The 21,466-nt window shown below is 42.9% G+C and overlaps 1 protein-coding gene across 3 annotated transcripts in view; it reads left to right on the forward strand.

The window, feature by feature from the left end:
* Positions 1–21,466, forward strand: part of cadps2 (Ca++-dependent secretion activator 2) — a 229,821-nt gene that overhangs the window by 106,421 nt on the left and 101,934 nt on the right. For all 3 annotated transcript variants that reach the window (XR_013790062.1, XM_079501503.1, XM_079501504.1), the window contains exons 7-8: positions 6,278–6,389; positions 13,394–13,533. Coding sequence is in view for 2 of the 3 variants with exons in the window: in XM_079501503.1 (XP_079357629.1) it covers positions 6,278–6,389; positions 13,394–13,533 (252 nt within the window). In the remaining variant the exon portion in view is untranslated. The remainder of the gene's footprint in view (positions 1–6,277; positions 6,390–13,393; positions 13,534–21,466) is intronic.

Raw genomic sequence — 21,466 nt, forward strand, 5'->3', positions numbered from 1 at the left:
ATGTCTGTTAAGAGTTAAGAGAGAGAAAGAGAGGGGGAAAGAGAAATGCAGTGAGGAGAGAGCATAAGGTGAAAATCTTCCAGCCCCAAAAGGCTTCCACTCTGTCCCCATCCTAAAGTCCATGTATACGAGCAGCTTTGACCATGAACCATCTGTTGCTCCTGGACAAAGTAAGACTCAAATCCCTCCCACACTCAAATCCCTCCCCACAGGTCTTCGCTTCTCAGTGTGGATCTTGCATTCATCAACACTGTACCGAGAATGTAAACCAACTAGGCGACGAAAATATACTAAATACCGTATACTGATACGTATGCAAGTGGTATTACATAAAACGGGAGGGCAAGCATTCACAACTTGCATACTTCCCGAGTAGATGTAATCAAACTAATAGTAATAATAATAATAATCATCAAAGATGGGCACAAGTGAAGTCCATGAGCACGTATGGCTCTGTGTTCCAGTGGTGGGAGCCTGCTCCTTTCCATTAGGTATCCTCTGCAGTAAAAAGAGCATGAGAGAAAAAAGGCCAAGCTTGTTAGTGGACGAACCCCCTGCAGCTGCTCTGATGCTCCCCTAATCATCACAGATAGACCACGGCTGGTTGAACTGCTGACCAGGGACGTGCAGAGAGTGTTGGAGAGGCAGGGGCTGAAATCCTGTTAAGAGTTGAGTTGAGATGCGTTGAGAGCTTGCAGATCAGCTATTTTCCGGGCGCAATCCAGCACTCTTTATCTACTGGAGATGCAGGTTACGACATGGATTTCTAAACAAATTTGTTTAATGCCAAGTTCAAGAGACTTCGGCAACAAAAGCAATTCTCCTGAATGCTTGGAAAGGAAAGGGCACTATAGTAAATGCTGCATTCGTGGTCTGGAAAGGGCAGTTGTTTTACAGATGATGATGTATCCATCTGTGCCGGTTAGATTCACAGTCTTCTAAATTAATTAGAGGTAATTGCCTCTGTCATCTGCTAGGAATCTACCTATGTGCACAATATGTTACCTTGGAAACTGGTCACACGGGTGCAGTACTAAGTCATTGGTCCGACAACGACAACCTACCTCAAACTCTAACCTAACCATAACCGCAAGCACGGAGCAGCGGATGTTCGCCAACCCAGTGCTTAATTTCTAAATTCTTAGGTTTTTTTGCCTAGGTTTTTTTTGCCTTTTTTGCACAACCAACGGCCAGCCCACCCATCAGAACACAATAGAGTAGGCATATAGACGTTTTTATGTATTTAAATGTTCTGATGAATTGAAAATGGAGGACCCTGAAGTAACAAGTCTTTTTCTTTTTCTGGTTTTATACTCTTAGCAGTCAGATTTTGTATTGACCTGTGTAGGCTACTTTCGTTTGAACTGTACCCATTGTACAAACTGAATAAAATTTCCAATCAGTCAATCAATAACATTTGCAGCAGCAGTTTACACAGGGGCCCGTCGGCTCACAACACACAACTACAGTAGACATTTTCAGTTCAGTTGGCACAGCGGCTCAATGTTATATTACATACTGTATAAAATACAGTATAACAAGTTAGGGTGGCCCATCATCATCAGAACAGTACGCAATGCTAAATACCTGCATGCGCGTTGTTGTTGTCCTTATCCAAGTTCCTCCTCCGACCTCCTCCGATGACAACTCAATAATGCTGCTACTATACTTAATTCTGTACTAGTCTTTTTTTTTATTTCAGGCCCACCAAAGCAAGCGTTATGATATTCGATTCTGATCGAGCCACTTTGCGAGATTTGGCAATGCAGTCATTTCTGTTCATAAGAACTCACCATTTTGTATTGATAACAAAACGCATGCTGTCCCCAAGGCTATAAACTCCAAGTAGCAGTTAATCTATTGCTCCATAAAAGTATGAAAGTTCCATATTCCATTATGCAACGAACGGATGCAAATTGCAAAAGTCGAGACGAGTTGTTTTTATTTACGCACCCGGCACCGTCAACAGTGGGGCGACGCCGGGGTTCCTTAGTCACCTATTTCCTCTCAAAACGGGCACACATTTCAAAATAAGTGTTTTTTTTTTGTTTTTTTTCTACAGGTGGGGGACTTGGGGGAAGAAAAAAAGTGACAGGTACTGGAGCTGAGCTCCGCCAAACTCCGGCTTAAATTAAGCACCGGCCAACCTTAACGCATGTTCGCCAACCTTAATCCGGTCGCCAACCTTAATCCGGTCGCCAACCTTAACGCATGTTCGCCAACCTTAATCCGGTCGCCAACCTTAACGCATGTTCGCCAACCTTAATCCGGTCGCCAACCTTAACGCATGTTCGCCAACCTTAATCCGGTCGTTTTCCGCATGTGCGACTATTGACATGTCTGAAAAGCGTACGCACCCTGATCACACTTGTATTGGTTTTGCCCCTTGACAAGTGAAGGGGTCCCTTTTGTATGTGATTGTGAATCTACTGCATGTATGTAAGTGTAGCCCATCTGATCCCCGTAATAATAGAGGAAGGCTTTAAATTCGTCTTAAACTATTAGTTTGAGTTGTGAAGCAATTAATCCCCAATATCAGCACTTAACTAAAACCATAAATATACCACTTAAAGATGAAAACCTTTTTAAACCTTGGAATTAATTTAAGGCAGACACCAGGATATAGATTTTAAATGCTTTAGTTGAAAATAATGTAAACACAAAATGTAAAAAACCTCCAAATTATCACATGAAAAGAAATCACATTCAACCTTCAATAAACCAAATAATAAATGTACTTTCAAATTGTTTTACAAACCTTTAACGTGCACTGTATTTACTTAAATAAACCTAAGCCGGCATCTAATAAAAAACAAACAAAACCCCACCCACGTTGCAGGCCTGTTTAGTGCATCCAGACCTTCGACCTTCCTCAGGCATGCCTGAAGGTCGAAAGACCGAAACGTTGCATTTGACATTAAATAAAAAGCTCTTGAACCAGCAAGTGACAGTGTGCGGGTCATCCCTCCCTCTCTACATGTCTGCAGTCTGCTGCTTTGTCGCCGACGCACCTGTCTTCCCTTCAAAAAGTATCAGATTTATAAAATGAATATACGTACATCTGTACATGGGGACAAGCACAGTCCCCCGTCCCCGTCCCCGTCAACAGACTTTGACATCGATTATTATTACAAAACGTACCGATACATAGTGTGCATACATACTATATGCCCCACCATTATCAAAAGGATAAACGCACATGAAGCTATAGCAGCTTATTTCCATGTCCTCCATATGTACAGATGCACCCAACAAATATACAGAATTGAAGAGGTTGAACTGTGTCAGATTGAGCAGTCTGTTCAGTCCCACATTGTGGGAATCTAAATAAAACCTCAGTTTGATGACAAAAAATATATTCTTCCAATAAAATATCAGTGGGGGCGGAGGACGACGTGTACCTGCTGCCAGAGACAACTACTCTCTTTTAGTATAATTATGGTTGCTGTCGGGATGAAACCTCTTATCTCCATATTTAAACTCTTTGTGTTTTGTAATAATTGAATGCCCTATACTGGATCATATACAGTGCTCAACACATTTACAGCTTGCAGATCTGTTACTTTTGAATTTGAGCTGTCGCCATGCGATGCCCTACGAGCTTGTAGATCTGCTATTTTCACCACTTTTGTGCAACAATCTTGTATGATGAAGTACGAAAAAAGACAAAAAAAAGTTTAAATGTGAAGATGCAGAGGCAACAGGTTTTCTGCCCGGCAACAGTGAGACATTTAGCACAGTGGTTATCAAGGTTGGGTCCTTGAAGGGGGTTGCAGGGGGTCCCCAGCAAAAGTATAGTTAACATAGCATCACAATCATCTTAACCCATTCTGGGCAGGAACCCCTTTTGGTGTTGTAAGCATTCTGTTATACCTTAGCTATTGAAAAATAGCAGATCTACAAGCTCATAGCGCGGAACCAAGTGTCGTGAAAAATGTGGCGCAAATCTTTTAATATATATTCTTTCAGAGCTAACGTTTTTTAACTCAAATCTTTGCTTCTGGGGGGTTGCTGGAACAACATATACATGGGGTTTTCAGAGAACACAGACATTTGTAGAATCTGTTCTCGTGTCTAAATGGTGCCGTGTCATTAGTCAGAAGGTTCATTGTTCCGAAATGACTATCCCTATCTCTAACCCTAACCTAAACATAACCGCAAGCATGGGAGCAGTGCATGTTCGCCAACCTTAATGCATGTTCGGACTAACGGTACTTCAGATCTATGGGCAGTTCCCGTCAATGGGTTAACCACTGTATCCATTATACGTCCCTTCTGGCCCAAAACCTTTTCAGATGGGGGTCTGTGGCCAAATTGGTCAAGTTTGAGGTTTACATGTAGCAGGTATATTCAGTGATTTCACTTAATTCAAATATCACTTGTTTTTTTGTTTTGTTGTGATAATCCTCCCTACTATAGAGTGTGCTGACCATAAAAGGAGTTCCTCCCTGTCTCCAGTTAACCCCTGGGGGTCAAAAAACCTTAGGTTTTGTTTTTGGCTAGGTGGCCCAGCCTTCATCCAATCAGGATAGAGAGGGGCCTTCCGCCAAACATGATCAAGTGGGGGCGGGCCACTGTAGTGCGTGCATGTGTACATCTTGTTACCGGGGCGGACTGCAGGGTTTTCCAAATCACCCAAATCACTGAATGCTCCTTTAAGCTAGAACAGACTACACAATGCACTGTGTGTGCGTGTGTGCGTGCGTGCGTGCGTGCGTGCGTGCGTGCGTGCGTGTGTGCGTGCGTGCGTGTGTTATGAATAAGGCAATTCAGTTCGTTGATCATTAATGGCTAGCAGTTATTGTTCATTTCTGTGCACCTATTGTGCCAGTCTGATGGCCCACCCTTATTTGGAGAATCCTTCTCCCCTTGATGACAGTTTGCTTTATTGCCCTTTGTTTCCCCAATTCTACATGTCCTCGGTTTAGCACTAGACTAGCCTATTCATTCATTCATAGTAACATTTTTGGACATACATGGTTTCTGCCTTGACAGTGAAACATTCTTTCAAGGGTTTGTTGTTTGCTAAGTTAGAATGAGTTAGATTCTAGAATGAGCCCAGAGCAGCAGATGAATGAGTTAGATTCTAGAATGAGCCCAGAGCAGCAGATGGGAGAACATGAGTTAGATTCTAGAATGAGCCCAGAGCAGCAGATGGGAGAACATTAGATTCTAGAATGAGCCCAGAGCAGCAGATGGGAGAACATTAGATTCTAGAATGAGCCCAGAGCAGCAGATGGGAGAACATTAGATTCTAGAATGAGCCCAGAGCAGCAGTTAGAATGAGTTAGATTCTAGAATGAGCCCAGAGCAGCAGTTAGAATGAGTTAGATTCTAGAATGAGCCCAGAGCAGCAGTTAGAATGAGTTAGATTCTAGAATGAGCCCAGAGCAGCAGATGGGAGAACATTCACCACACGCGTGCGGAGGCCTCTCAGATGGTTGGATCAGGTTACGATCACACAGAAATATTATGCCAGAATAACTATGACATCTTTTCCAGTGAACATGAGTTTCTGGGCACTAATAGTGCTTTAATTATTTTCTTGCCATCTACGCTTATAAACGTAGCTAGGCTAATGGGACCTATCTATGCCAGCTACGCTTATAAGCGTAGACAGACGTTTAATCCATATATGAACGCGCCGTCGGTCTGTTTATCTTTTAGCATTGCTCCGGCTAGTATAGCCCTCCTCCGTCACCATCAGCGATGCGATTTCTAAATCCAGCTCCGTTGAGCCTCTATTATAACTCGATTTTCAAAGCGCCGTATCTCCAAAGGTTAGAGAGCTGTCCATGGTGAGCTGGCGCGCACCCGATGATCGTAAATCATTTGTGATTTTGTATCGCATCGCTGAGAAAATGTAGCTGGTTGTTCTGCTAGCTAAAGGCTGTGGGCTGTGTTGTGTGGTGTCGTTCCACTTCCGGAAGCCCCCACCTTCCTGTTTAACCCGGAAGGACAACAAGCTCCATAGAGTGGGCCTGGACGGGCGGCCCCTGGGGCAGTACAACCATGCTAACACTAGGGGCAGCAAAGGAGGTTTTAAGGTTCAAGCTCGGCCAAAAAAGTTTGTGCCAGGGACCTCCATAAGATAAGATTTGGGCTGTAAAACTTTTTTTTCAAGATTCCAAACTTTTCACCAATTCATTTGTAAAAAGAAAAAATGCAGATCTGCAAACTCTGCCCGACATTGATGGTTATGTGAACAGTCGGTTGGGTGGGCAGCCTGTCAGTGTGTATTAAAGCAGAACATTGTGTCTGTCTTTCTTCCTTGCAGATGGGGGACCCAGGGGGACTTCACCACCACACACGCACTGCCCTGCGTCAAAGTGAAGCTGTTCACTGAGAGCACAGGGGTTCTGGCCTTGGAGGACAAGGAACTGGGCAGGGTGAGAGAGACACACACACACACACACACACACACACGCACAGCACTCATATCAAGTACTGATCAAACACCCAGTGGTGAACAGTAACCGGGGGAAAAAAGTTAGGATTTAGAATATTTAGCAGACGCCGTTATTCCAGAGCGACGAGGTAATACATTAATAGCATATTAGACACAGTGTAGTAATGCCTCAGTAATCTAGGATTGCAACGCGACTCATTGTGAGCTTGTAGATCGGCTATTGTTGGCGAAGAGATTTAGTGTAGATGTGGAAAAAGTGGTCAAAGTACAGTTGCATCTCAAGCAGTGGCGGCTGGTGGATTTGTCCCCATTTAGTGCTACGCCAAAAATTAAGACAATAACATATGCATATGTTATCACACTATATTTATTTTGATAGGCCCTGCCTTAGGCTAATAGTCATTTGTGAAAGACAGACATGACTTATCGCATGACCCAAAATCATACTACACCTTTTTGTACTTGTAGGTAGGCTAATAATAAAATACTGCTGTATTATATGATCCATTATGACATATCAATACATTCACTACAATAGCAACAGACAAAAAGTTGTTTAGTTTTATAAGCATTCTTGTTCCTGTATCATACAAAGGGTTGTCCCGATCGGGTGATCGGAAATCACCCTTAATGCACACAATAAAAGACATTGTATCAGCGCATGTTTAAAAGAGTAGCCACTGGTTACTTTCTTTAGTTTGAATTACTTGCACTGTAATTGGATGTAGTGCTATTGAGGCAAACAAACATTAAGCTCACTCTGTCTTCATTGATATCCGTGCCAAGTGACACACCAACCCTGGTCAAATGTGATCATTGCTTTGCTTAGCCGTGACTTTTTATTGGTTTCAGTTGCTATCGAAACCGGCGAGCCCATATCCCTCTTTCCCTTATCTCTCCCTTGTTGGTCCTCTGTTGCTGCAACAGATTCTATCTCTCCTGTGAGACACTGGAAAGCAATAAACCACACACCACACTAGGAGAATTTTCCCAGTGGTCTTGTCAGCCAGTAAAGTCGAAGTTGAGTCGATGCATGGTTTTCTTGAGGGGGGGGGGGGGGGGGGGTGTATGGGAAGACCCCCGGCGGCCCGGGAGGACCCTAACAGGGGGCGGGTGGGGGTGCGGGGGGGGGGGGGGGGGGGACTTTAACAGGGGGCGGGTGGGGGTGCGCACGCTCAAATACGGAGCATGTCAAAATGACGGGGCATGTCAAACGGAGCCGCACCAAACACACACACAGTGGCCTCTCCAATATGGCACAGAAACCCATTCGAAAAGACATAGCTAGGCTACACACACTGTATCAGTGCAGGCACACCTGCACACACTGGCACATAGACCAGAAAAGAGAACGCAACAGACTGAGACGAGGCATAATTGGCACAGCACAGCACACCGGCTCGCTCCAGCCATATGAACACAATACAAAATACCTTGTTGTGTACCTTCAGAACACAATAGAAGACATAGGTCATAGGTATAATTAACACCCCAATCGCCCAGGACAAAGTTCACCGTCCTTTCTATTAGTAACACCCAGCGCCCAGGACAAAGTATTATCCAAAAGACGAAGTTTATTGATATGAAAACCGATCGCATTGCTCCACAGCCTAGGAGCGCCTGTTGCGCAATCCTCGATGTTGCACAACAGTGGGACGTCATCGAAAATGTTCCCCCCCTGTTTAGCCGACAACAACGAAAATCTTAAAATGTTAATAACTCGCGATCTAAATCATCCTGTCCAATTCTAAGAAAAGATCCTGTGTTAGACGGCCCTCCGCTGTCCAGTCGCTAGTCGCGTTAGATTTAATCATGCCTCCCGTTGTTGTCGATCGCCGTTAGTGTTTTGGCTACATTTAGCTGCTCCAGCCACATCCGGTATAACTTCCGGTCCGTCGGTAAAAGTGCTCCGTTGCTATAAATCGCTTGGGCGCTATGATTTAATGGATTAAATAACCCCGGGCAATCGGAGTGTTAACATTATTGCAGCCAGCAGCAGTTTGGCACACCATCAGAATACAATCTGCTATTAGCTTCCACGTTCACAACGTGAACATTACTTTCTCCTCCACCTCCTCCTCTGACAACAACTCCAAGCATAACGTCCTCAAGTTTGGTCTTTTCTGAGCCATGCAAACAACCCGCACTGACCGGAGACGGAGAGATTCATCCGTCCCGTGCGTAAAGCTAGTCACGGTCAGCACGGGGGTGGGGGGGAGAAACTTTGGGGAGAAAGTTTGCGTGCTTCTGTACTTCTCTGACACGCACAGTTCAACTTCAGCCAGTCAATTAGTGGAACACGCTGAGAGCGCACATCAAAGGAGAACACAGCTGCAGGTTGTTAATTAAGGCTGTGGCTGAACTCCGATGCAAAGGGAAAAGAATGACTTATGTCCGTGACAATAACCAATCCTACAGTTTGAATTATGTACACACACAGCAAAAATAATATGGAGAAAACAAATGAAATTGTTTTGTTTTTGTTTTACTTTCGACTTCCCAATTTGAATCGACTTGTGTTAATGAAGTTGATGCGTCGATGCATATTTTTTTTAATGAATGCCCTACCCTTATCTCTCCCGTGTTGGTCCTCTGTTGCTGCAACAGATTCTATCTCTCCTGTGAGACACTGGAACACAATAAACCACACACCACTGATGAGGTGGACTATCTCTTACTGCACCATCTCTACCTCATCCACCACACTGGCCTACTTTACTTTTATAACGGAGCTTAGTTTGTGCAACCTTAGGTTCTATATGGTCTCTGTCGGGTGGAAAGTTGAAACCTCATGAATAGAGATGTCCCGATCACATTTTTTTCTCCCGATCTGCCGATACCGGTTTTTCCCGATCCGAGATATATATATATATATATATATATATATATATATACTTTTTTTTTGAACACTTATTCCATATTACAATAGTACAATATCCAAAATCACAGACAATATCCCGTCTAATATCATATGGATATAATATATATTTTTCGGCTCCCGTTCCGATCGGCCCCGATTTCCGATCATCCGATCGGGACAACCCTACTCATAAACCTACAGTATGTCCAAAACTGTTACTTTTCAGGATTCAAATTCACAACAGCAAAAGTAGCAGATTCACAATCTCAAAAGCTTGTAAAATGATTTCTGCAGAAACTGGAGAAGAGCTAACCATTGTTATTATTCTTTCCCCCCCTTTTTTCTTTCTTCATTAATTAAGGACCTGTTTTGTCGCTCAAGAATGTTGGCAAAAGTAGCCAAAAATAGCCCATCTTTCAAGCTCATCACGGCGTGTTGTGAGCTTGTAGATCTTGTTCCTCAAAAGTAACGCAAACCAGGATTACCCGGGGCCATGTGTGTCAGGAACAATGCAAGTCACTCCATTTACTGTATATATTCAGTGGCGTGCACAGATAGACACTAGGGGGTGCTCTTTTCCCTCTGGACAAATGTGCCCTTTTTGAAAAAAAGTGTACACTGTACAGTATGTGGACCATGGTGACATTGATCAAATCTTGATAAAAAGCTTCTAATATATTATTTAGGCCCCAAAATCTATAAATCTCACACTATTAAGGCAACCGGCCGGTTCCACGCGCTGCACAAGGTGCCCTTTTTTCACTTGAGCACCTGCCCCTCTAAATGTCTGTGCACGCCACTGTATATATTGACTATGCAGCTCAAACGTTATGCAAAGCCGACGGGTGAGGATAGCCAATCAGGGATGTATACTGGCTTTAGCGGCACAATTGTGATGTGACACTCAGCCAGTCCGTGTAGGGTGGCCAATCAATCAAGGAAGCCCATATGCATCATCCCAAACTTGTATTGTGGCTTTTCCGTTCCCTGAAAACGTCGGTCATTCGGCTCTGCACACCTCTTCAGATTTGCCATTGTGTAAAACACATAGGAATTTGTTTTGACGTGTGTGCACTGTGCATTCCTTCTTTCTTTTTTCACATGTAACAAAAATAACAAACACAAATGCAACACCTCGGGGGCGTATGAGACGTATGCACACCGAGTTTGATGCCGAAAGGTTGGACACTTCCCGAGTTATGTCAGGGACACATTTCTGGAGGGAGGGGGAGCTCAAAAAGTGGTCTTTAGTATACCACTCCACAAAAAGTGCTATATTCCACTTTTATGTGGCCCCGCCAGAGACCCCTGGGTGCAACAGGCACACAGTTGCTCCGATCCTCAGCAAACATGGCAATAACACTGTTCAGGGGTCTACCATCACAATAGCCACATCAGGGGCCAAATGGGAATTTAGATTTAAAAAGCTATATCCAATGGAAGCGTGGATAAAAGCACTGTTCTGTACTAATAATGCAATAAAGAATTTTCATAGCACAGCACGTCAAGCCTCCGATGTCCTCAATGCGAGACACATGTTGAAGCAAGCTAACATTAATCCAACTCCTAGTACGAGTTCACGGACCCACGCCCAGGACCAGATGACTGATTTCTAACTAAACGGTTATGGCCTATTAACGAAATCAATGTTATTGGTAAATCTGTTATGGCTGTTATGTTCTCTGAAGCACCAGAGAGATGTTTTCTAATGGTCAGGGTTTCCACTGTTCTGGAATGTACTTGCTGCCCCAACTCTGTGGAATGCACTCCCAAAAACTCCCAGAATATTGCTTTCCCAGCTGCTAACTCAGTCATTCCACTGTTTTAAAAAAAAAAGTTATTCCTTTGTCTTAGTGCGTGTTTTTTTTGTGGCTTTCGCCTTTATTTTATATTTTTTATGGAGGGACAGACAGTAGGCTGACAGGAAATGGGGAGAGAGATGGGGGGGTGACATGCAGTAAAGGCCATCGGGATCGGGAGTCGAACCCGCGGCACACTGCCAGACTGGATTACCAGCCAAGGTGCCTGGACCATTAAGCCATGGCCCAGGCCAGTACCACCTATTGTGATGGTAGAGCCCTGAGTTTGGTGCGGATCGGAGCGGATATTCCCCTTTTTTTGTATAAACACAAGCATTTTAGCTTGTCACTAAAATACTAACATTACACAGTACATTGGACCATTGTGAACAAACACGGGTACCTTTTGTTCTTCCATTACCTGAAAATGAACGGCTTTGGACCAATTCAAGGTTTGGCCGACAGCGCGGACATGATATTGGCCTCCCTCCCATGCAGCCGTGATCAGCCCAGACAGTGAATGAGGGTCTGGACAGACGGTGGTTCTGACATATTGTCAGGGTGACTCTGATGAGACAGGACAGCAGAAGGACAGGCTGTCTGACAGACGAGCACACTCCGTCTGACAACTAACAGTTATTATGTGGTTGCCAAGCACTAACCAGCCACGCATTAGCCTGGAAACCAGACCATTCTGCCAGTGCGAGAACACAAAAAAGAAGAGCCCTCGCCTCGGTGATTGCGTCTGGCCACGTGTGAGTGTGTGTGTGTGTGTGTGTGTGTGTGTGTGTGTGTGTGTGGGTGGGTGGGTATGTGCGTCAGACTCACAACAGCCATACTTAGCAGGTTAGCCATACAGTAGGTTTGAAATCTCATACTCAAGACAAATAATAATAATGAGTCGATCTGCACCTGTCGATCTGAGACTTTGGACTATATCTGCATTAAATTAGCATATAACATCAGGAGTGGGGCCAAGCTATATTTTTATTTTGTGCTCAGTGTTTTCTAAAATGTCACCAAGACATTTGACAACTCACCCTAAAACCAGCAGAATTATGTTATGTGTGATTTTCCACACGCTGACTCTTCTAAGTGTTTTAATTTTAAAGAGACAAAAATGTGACATACTGTAATCATAGAAGCATCCTATAAGTGTGTGGAATCAAATGTCAAATCTCTCCCTGTGGTGCTGTCAGTATGTTAACCTTCTGTTCTCTGGGAATGCAAAGCTTCCTGGTTTGTCAAGCGTTTCCAATTCAAACCTGCCAACATGTGGCATGTTTTCACATTCTTCTGAAAGGTCAATTCATAATTTAACCACCACAAAGCATCCCTATTGTTGTGACTGTAGGTCGCATTTACTATGAAACCTGCATTTCCGTGTGTCACATCACACCTCCATATATGGTCACGCCTCGTGACATCATACCTCCATCATCTCCATATATGGAGTTGACCTGCTCTGACATTCCATATGTTGATCCCTCCCCACCCGTCCTTCCTCTTCGATGTCTCTCTTTTGACTGATACCTGTCCATTCAAATTCTAGACGAGCCTCCCCCAAAGTTATTTAGTGTAGCCACGCCCGGCAGCACTAATATCTCAGAGAAATAGAGTTCCCACCTGGGCCCTCATCAAACCCTGCTTCATCTCTCTCTCACGTAAGGGGGTCCTTGGCCTGAAAATGAGATGCTCTTATCTTTGCTGAACATTTCATGGATTCTCTAGGATTCAGATTTGATTGATTGATAGTTAGCGTGTAATCCTGGCCTGAGAAGATGTCCTCTTTCTGGAATTCCTGTGATGCGTTTACGGGGCAAGCATCCGCTTCTTGGCCTCCACTGTTATTCGTATTTGCATAATCGTGAACGCTCTTTTGCCATACAGATACTTGTCGCTCATACATGACCGTGCCACTGTACCCAGGTCGTAGCGACTAAAATATATATATTTTTAAATTGTTTGAATACTTAGTCAGAAATGTAAACATGGTACAGTAAGACATTACAGCCTAAAAGGATAACACAAAAATGTCCTGGAGACTTGTTTCCCTTGTGGTATAAATTGAATGTATTAAATTAATCAACATAGCATAACAAATTAGCATAACATATTAATACAATAATACATCATCAGCACGCCATTAACAAATACAAACGGCAGCGAAATGACACCTCCTTACTATGGGAATATACATTTACCTCCCCTTGTGGTCTCCTCATAGATTTACAGGCACATTTGGAAAGAACCCAGTGATACATATCTTTTAATGGTGGTTAATCATCATCTCCATCTCCACCTGTCTGTCTCCCTGTCCTCTAGGTGGTGCTAAACCCCACCACCAACGGTCCCAAACAGAATGAGCTCCACAGGATGGTCATCCCCAAGAACAGCCAGGACAGTGAGCTGAAGATCAAACTGGCCGTCAAAATGGACAAGCCCACCAACATGAAGCACGGCGGGTAAGAACTGCAGTAGAGAATGAAGAAAATGCCAGCACTCAATATGTGTCCTTTTCACAGCAGACAACGTACGCGTTTCAGCCTAGTCGGCCTTCCTGAGCGTTCAACGCTGAGGTAGGCCGACTAGGCCGAAACGCGTACGTTGTCTGCCCGTCAGAGGTAAATAAAATCATGTGAAAAGGACATATATTGAGTGCTGGCATTTTCTTCATTCTATTATGCATCATCGAGCCTTGCACCTATAAGGATTTTTTCTCTAACCTGGAGTGTTGCGGGTTGTCTGCCTCGGCAGTACTCTTCTCTTCTCAAGAACTGCAGTACAACTTGTACAACCAGCTTGTACAACGCTATAAGTCTGCAGTGTTCATACCCGAGGTGGGGTTGGCGAAAGGGCCTTTCTGTGTGGAGTTTGCATGTTCTCCCCGTGTCCCCTTGGGTAGGTACCCTCACAAAAAACATGCAGTAATCCTGGTCTCTAAACTAACTACCTCCCCCTGCCCAGCCGGGCGCCTGATGGAGGGGAAAGGAACTGGTCGGAATAACTTCCATAACTTTCCATTTCATGTTTATGAAATATTTTAACTACACAGATCTGGTCTCTGGCATAAAACAAATTCAGATGGGGTCCTTGACATAAAGATATTTGAGAACCACCGGTTTGAACAACTTTAGGAAGCAAGCCCAAATGAACAACTATACACTTTAGATATGAGCCCAAGCGACCTTACAGGAAAAACAAGCCCATACATAGTTGCTTATAATTATGAGCAGACATGGTAACACTGCTTGTCTGATGTTGACTGGAACTTCACTGCCAAACTCTGAGCCAATTGAAGAATGACAGCTCCCTCTAGTGGTGAACTTCATGAATCACTGAAGCTTGGACTTCAGTGTTGGCAGTGGGGATGGAGCCCGTTAATTTTTATTGATAACGAGCACCTTATCGGTCAGGCTTATCGAGCCGGGTTCTTAAAAGAAAGACGGGAGACAATACATTCTGAACACAACCTGTATTTTTTACTATAGGGCCTTCAAATACAGTTTTTATAACAGACAAAAGTCAATTGACCTTTTTATCAATAAAATAATATAGAGGGTATGCGTATGCATAAATTGAATGGGAAATCGAGTGGCAAATCGAGTGGCAAAGTGACAGGCAAAGTGAGCTTAACATTATTTAATGTTGTTTAATGCAATTAGAGATTACTGTCGAGGCCAGAAAGTCGTTTTTAGCCACTCAGTAGGCATTCCTGCATAACGTCCTGGTTTGATGATGATGTCACACGCATACCCTCTATTACAGAAACTGTTAACTGGTTAATATATGTACCGTCACTTTAAAAGCGTAGTTTTGTATACCCGGACAGCCCTGGTTGGCAGGTATCCATACACTTTTAGACCGACACGTTTGTGCCAGTGTGGACGATTACATAAATGTATTGATTGCCTCTTGTCTTGATTGTTTAAACATGACGTCATGGGCCGCTATGCTCTATAACAGGCTTGATAAGCCCAAAGCGCATTGATAACGGGTACTCAATAAGCTTGTTATCTGGTTTTTTCGGGTATCGGTTATCGAGCTCCTGGTCTCATCTGCCAGTAGAGTAGTGTAAAGTATAGCCTCCCAGGCGTTTGTCATCTCCCAGGAGAAAAGCCTGGTAACCTAATGCAGAGAGAGTATATAGCAGTGGTTCTCAAACGTATTCATGTCAAGGACTCCCAAAATGAATGGCTGCGGACCATGGAATTATTTTGTGCCAGGGACCTCCATAAGCAAAGATTTGAGTAAGATGCACGCACGCATGCACGCACAGAGAGAGAGCGGATTTTGCATTCATGATTTTTTTCAAAAAATAGATCTACAACATCATGATAGTGGCAGCGGTGGCCGAACGGATAGCGGCGCGGTCTTGATACCGGAAGGTTCCTAGTTCGAATCAGCCGTCCGACACGTTAAAATTACCACCGTTGAAGTGCCCTTGAACAAGGCATTGAACCACTACGATGAAATGTGTTCTATGAGCAGGGCCTGGCTGGAAACAAGTTCTTGAGCTTAGCCCAGATACCCTGGGTAAATATAGATTTCATTTCATTTCATTTCATGCGTTATGAGCTTGTACAGTTAGTACTGTATATGTCTAAAAGAGAAAACACCAGCACTCACAGAACTCTTGTTTTAAAGCACTTATTTTTATTTTTTATAAGAGTTGGCATGGTAGCTGCAGAGCAGAAACAACGAGGGCGTTTTGACCCTCAAGTCTTCATCAGCGTTGAATGCTACAAACACAGGAAGTGACACCTTTTTATAGTCTCCCTAGGTGAGACAACTTGGTCTGTACCATGTGAACAAACATGACTACACAGCCAACATGTACCAAAAGTGCGACCTTAAAATTCAGACACAATAAATACTACACGTCAGAGTCCTTGAATAAATTGGCATGCAGAATATCAGAATATCAGGGTAATTTGTTCCATGTAAAGCTTCACAAAGTTGAAGGCCATGTGACGTGTCAAACTAGGGGGTTTTCATGATGCTGAATCCATTCCAAGCATTAGTTTTGCAAACAAAAAAAAACACTGACGGCTATGCCCACTTTTAGCCCAAGGAGTGTTTTTGTGCAAAACTAACTAATTCAGCATCATGAAAACCCCCTAGTTTGACACTGTATTGTATTTCCCCACCCCCCCATTATAGGTTGTTAATGCTATGGTCACACATTATGCCAATTATGAAAATTGCTCAACATTTGCAAGTTAGCATCCGGCAATTTCTACATGCTGGGGAACCATATTCAACCTTTCTAACATAAAACTTTGGTGTACTCAACATGCCTGGGTTCACATTCTGGCAAGTGGACTATAGTGGGTTTTGGGGGCTCAGTTAACTTCCTCATTCACGCCATCTATCCATCCGTCTCCTGGCATCCTCTTCCTCGCCTTTGTTCCCTCTGTTCAAGTCAGCAGCTGCTACGTTCAAGGTGCCCTGCTCTATTCTCCGCTCTGCCTTTGACTCTCTCTCTCTCTCTCTCTCTCTCTCTCTGTCTCTGTCTCTGTCTCTGAATTAAATTAAATTATATTAAATTATATTCCAAAGGGCTTTATTGGCATGAGAAAACATACTTTTTCATTGCCAAAGCACAATACAATATATACAATCAAAACAAAAATGATGTACATTTTAAAGTCAGAATCTTCAATAAATCAATGTCTATGTATCAAGATCACTCGATGGAGATTGTGCAGGAATACACACAATGATTAGTCTTTAGGGTGGTTGTGTTCCATTTGATATCCTTCTCCTATCACAGCAGCTCACAAATCTTGCTGCTGTGTTTGCAGATTGTTGTACCTCGCCCATCAGATATGGGAGTTTTTTTGTCATTAGTCATATTTTCAAAATCTCTGTGGGTGATTGTAATCTGTGGGGAGTATGTGTCTCTGATGTCTTGGTACAATGGACAAATGATTAGGAAGTGTAGCTCGGTTTCCACTTCATTTTGTGTGCAGTGTGCAGTCTGTCTTCTCTCGGGATGCAGATGCCTATGATGGCCTTTCTCAATCGCAAGACTGTGCTCACTGAGTCTGTACCTAGTTAAGATTGTTCTTTGTTTTGGGTCGGTCACGGTGCTCAGGTATTCTGCCACGGTGCATTCTCTGTTAAGGGCCAGATGGCATTCTAGTTTACTCTGCTTTTGTGTTGCTTCTATCCCATGTGTCAGATAGTTCTCCTTTTGCTGTTTTATAATGTGGTTTAGTCCAATGGGTTTTCTATCTCGTGGCTCTGTTTGTGTTTGTGCACAGAGTTCCAGGGCCAGCTGGCTGAGGGTTCCAGGGGGCATGTCTCTAGGGATTCGCTGTGTGTGAGGGCCTTGTTATGGAGTGGCATCTGGCTCACTTTCTTTTAGGTGGTTGTAGAATTTAAGTGCTCTCTTTTTTTATTTTGATTATGAGTGGGTATCGTCCTAATTCTGCCCTGCGTGCATTATTTGGTGTTTTTCGCTGGGTCCGGAGAATGGATTTGCAGAATTCTGTGTGCAGGGTCTCTGTTTGGTGTTTATCCCATTTTTTTCAAGGTCATGGTTTGCTAATGGTCCCCCCCATATCTCACAACCATAGAGGGACATTGATTCTATCACAGAGTCCAGTATTTAGGTTTTAATTGGGATGTCTATTTTGATTTTGTTTCTTTTGATGGCATAGAAAGCCCTTCTTGCTCTCTCTCCCTCCTCTTCTGGAAGGGGGACCCATGTGTGTGAGGTGAATGGACTCCATTCTGTCTCTTGTCTGGTCTCTTCCTTCCCCCCCCTTGCCACTACTTAGTAGAAGCATCTTAACCACATGAACCCTATATGTCCCTATTCTGGCTCATAATAGGTGAACATCTGGTGAACATTCAGCAGGAGAGCAGAGACCAATATCACTGATTGCTTTTTATGAACTCTGCCACTTTGGACTCTGCCCATCGCCCCAGATATATTTTTATTAGGGATGTGCCGATGAGACATGTTGGCCGATATCGAATTAATTGCTGTTATGGCCGATAACCGATATTACCGATGTCGATATGATCTCATTCTGTATTGAAAAATTATAATTTGTCCATTCTGAAAAATACATGTAACAGGGTGTCTGCAGCACTGCAGGCTTAGGCAAGTCAGATGTAACTTAAATACCTTTTATATTTAATAGTGTGAGCTTGTAGATCTGTTCAAGCTGTTACTTTGGGCTTGTTTATCTGTAAAGACAGACCGAATCGGTCTGATTGATTAATCGAACCGATGCCGATTAATGTAAAAATACCGATGTGTTTGCCGATTAATCTCCCATCACAAATTTTATTTGAGCATCCATTTTGGATATGATATGAGGTTTCCACTCGATATACAGTACAATAATAGCAACAAAGGTTTTCAGGAAATTGTTGGGATTTAGAAGGCATTTGTAAATCAAAATTTGGAGTTACACAAGATTCCTTCCTGATGACAGTGTTGATTATGTAGCGAAAATCAATCAAATCAAATCAAACTTTATTTCTATAGCACATTTACAACAGCCGAGGCTGACCAAAGTGCTCAACAATGTCAAAAGATCAAAGCAATATAAAGCAACGATATACTAAGGCAGGAAACATGAACGAGACAATAAAATATGATGTATATTATTTAGATATGTTGTATCTTAGTATTGATAAAATTGATTATATACATTTCAAAACGATACTATACAAAGTGAAACAATATGATATTTGCTGTTTACATATCGATATACTTCAATTTCTTATAATAAAATCGATATTTCGAGGTCTACTACATCGTTACACCCCTAATAGATAGATTATTATCCGACGGGGGAACTTGTGTCGCCCATGGCAGCACAGCAGTGAAAGGTTACAGAGTTACATGTAAAGGGTATAATGAAAAGAAAAAAGTACTGTTGTTTACAGCAATATAATGCAAAAAAACAACAAGCATCAGCAATACAGAGCAATGGTATACAAAAAAAAGGTGTCCATTACAGTAGTGCTTCATAAGTGTCTCACCGTATCTCATCATGGAACAAATAATAATTAGCATATCAGTGCAAACTAGAGATGGAGAGTGTGCTCCCATGCATGCAGTGGTTACAAACGTCCACTAGGAGCCAGTGTTAGTTTATTGTTGAGTGTGTGTCTTCTCACTCACTGCTATACAGCAGTAAGAGGCCTTTGAATTCAGGACTAGATTTACCCGTCTCATGATTCATGTGTAACTAACTGGCATTCACCTTCCTCTCTGAATGGAGCCATGTGGCACATAGAAGCGTGTTTACAGTCTTGTACAACAGCTAGTGTATCGTCCGATTTGTCCTTGTTAATTGCCTAACAGGAAAGGATACAAGAACGCGTCACAGATGTCAACAAATATGATGTTAATATCGTTGCTGTCGGGCAGAATCCTCTTTTCTCCATATTTTAACTTTAACTGTTTTTAATAACATACATAAATGTATATGATCAACAAGTAGGGCATTTCCCTACTTGAGTCCCTAATGCAGTGCTCCAAGGAGGCCAGAAACCTTGGATTTTGGACTCTGACCTAAACTTCAGTAAACACTTCCAAATCCGCCATCTTCCAACTAAGGAGTATCTATAAAATCAGATCATTTTCTCTCTCTTTCCGATGCCCAGACCATATCCACGCCTTCGTCACCAACCACCTGGATTACTGCAATTCCCTATTTTCAGGCCTTCCTCAAACCGCAATAAAACACCTCCAACTGGTCCAAAATACTGCAGCTAGGGTTCTTACGAGAACCAAAAAATATGACCTTATTACCCCGGTTCTGGACTACCTGTGGCATTTAGATCAGATTTTAAAATATTATTATTTGTCTTTAAAGCACAGAATGGCCTTGCACCTGCTTATATTTCCGACCTCGTCACCATCAAGGTGACCACCACGGCTAGACTCAGAACAGAAGGTGATAAGGGCCCCTCACCTGTGGAATCAACTTCCATTGGAAGTTAGACAGGCTACCTCACTGGGCACTTTTAAAACTCTCCTAAAGACTCATTTTTATAGGATGGCTTTTTGTTAGAGCCTTTGGCTAATGTTTGTGCTCATTTGATTGCTTTTGTTTTAAATTGAAATTTTTTGTGCTCTGTCTGTTCGTTTTTTATACTCGTGTGTTTTTTTTTTGCTTTTGTGATTTGTTGTAATTTGTGTTGTGAAGCACTTTGTAAAATAATAATACTTATTATTATTATATCATACTGCAGTGTCACACAAAAGCATCAAAAGTAGTAGATTTGTGCAGCGTTTCGTGCTTGTACTTTTATGCTACTTTTGATATTTTTTAATGTGAATCCTGAAAAGTAACTGTTTTGGACATAATGCATGAGGTTTCCACCCGACAGAGACGATAATATGAGTAAATATGCAGCTTTTGTTTTTGCGTTTTTTTTTTTTGCCTGACAGGAAAACCTTTTGGGCAAAAACAATGGCTCAAATAAGGGACACTGCCATTATTGTTCATCTTAAATTAAATCTACAAATAAATTGAGCTGGTTTCAACTTGAGATTCAAAGATACAACTATGCTGTGTTGCTTTAAGTATTTTTTGTATCTTTTGTATCTGCCATGTGAACGCACGATTATACTTGGTGATTGTACACACACCGAGACAACGCGTATCGCCGCGACCCAAGGCCACTAACCCAAATCCTCTCTTCTGGTGGGATCCCTGGCACAAAACTTTTTCAGATGGAGGGTCTGGGGCTAAATACATATCATTCTGGGGGGGCCTTTTGGTACGAAAAAGTTGCTGATTTAGAAGACCGTTGAAGTATCGGCGTCAGGTCAACTCTCAAAAGAACTGTTTCTCATAAAGGGGTCCAAATAGAACCTTACGGGTCTGTCACTCTGAGAGTTAAATACACACTGAAAATTGTTACTGTCTAAATTGGGGTCCCAGAGATTGTTTTCAATTAAGTTTAAGTGGTTGAATGTCAGAAAAGACAAATTAACATGAATCCAACACACACTGATGACAGTGCTGTCCAACAAGGCTATGAAGCTATCGGTGTAATCTATGAAAAACTTAAATCTGCAACACATTTTCTTTTTACAATGGGTGGGGGGGTTCCTTGTCCCTTTTCCCTGCTTCATCTCTCTTTCAGCTAAGGGGTCCTTGGGCTGTAAGACCCCTGTCCTAGAGAGTGGCCCAGATTTCCTGAGCCCCGGCCAGTTCACATTCACATTCATCGCGTTTGGCTCCAGTCTTTTCTTCCAGGGCATTCAGCAGGGGCTTAAAGGGTCTCAGCATTGATTGATTTTCCTCACTTGCACTTGTCCACATCCCACGCTTTTCTCTGGACACACCAAGAGGTGTGCCATAATATTGATTGAGAGGCCACTTAAGACCAATGGTTCTCAAAGTGGGGACACTGGGG

The sequence above is a fragment of the Electrona antarctica genome (genome assembly GCF_951216825.1).
Source record: "Electrona antarctica genome assembly, chromosome: 5".
NCBI classification, from domain to species: domain Eukaryota; kingdom Metazoa; phylum Chordata; class Actinopteri; order Myctophiformes; family Myctophidae; genus Electrona; species Electrona antarctica.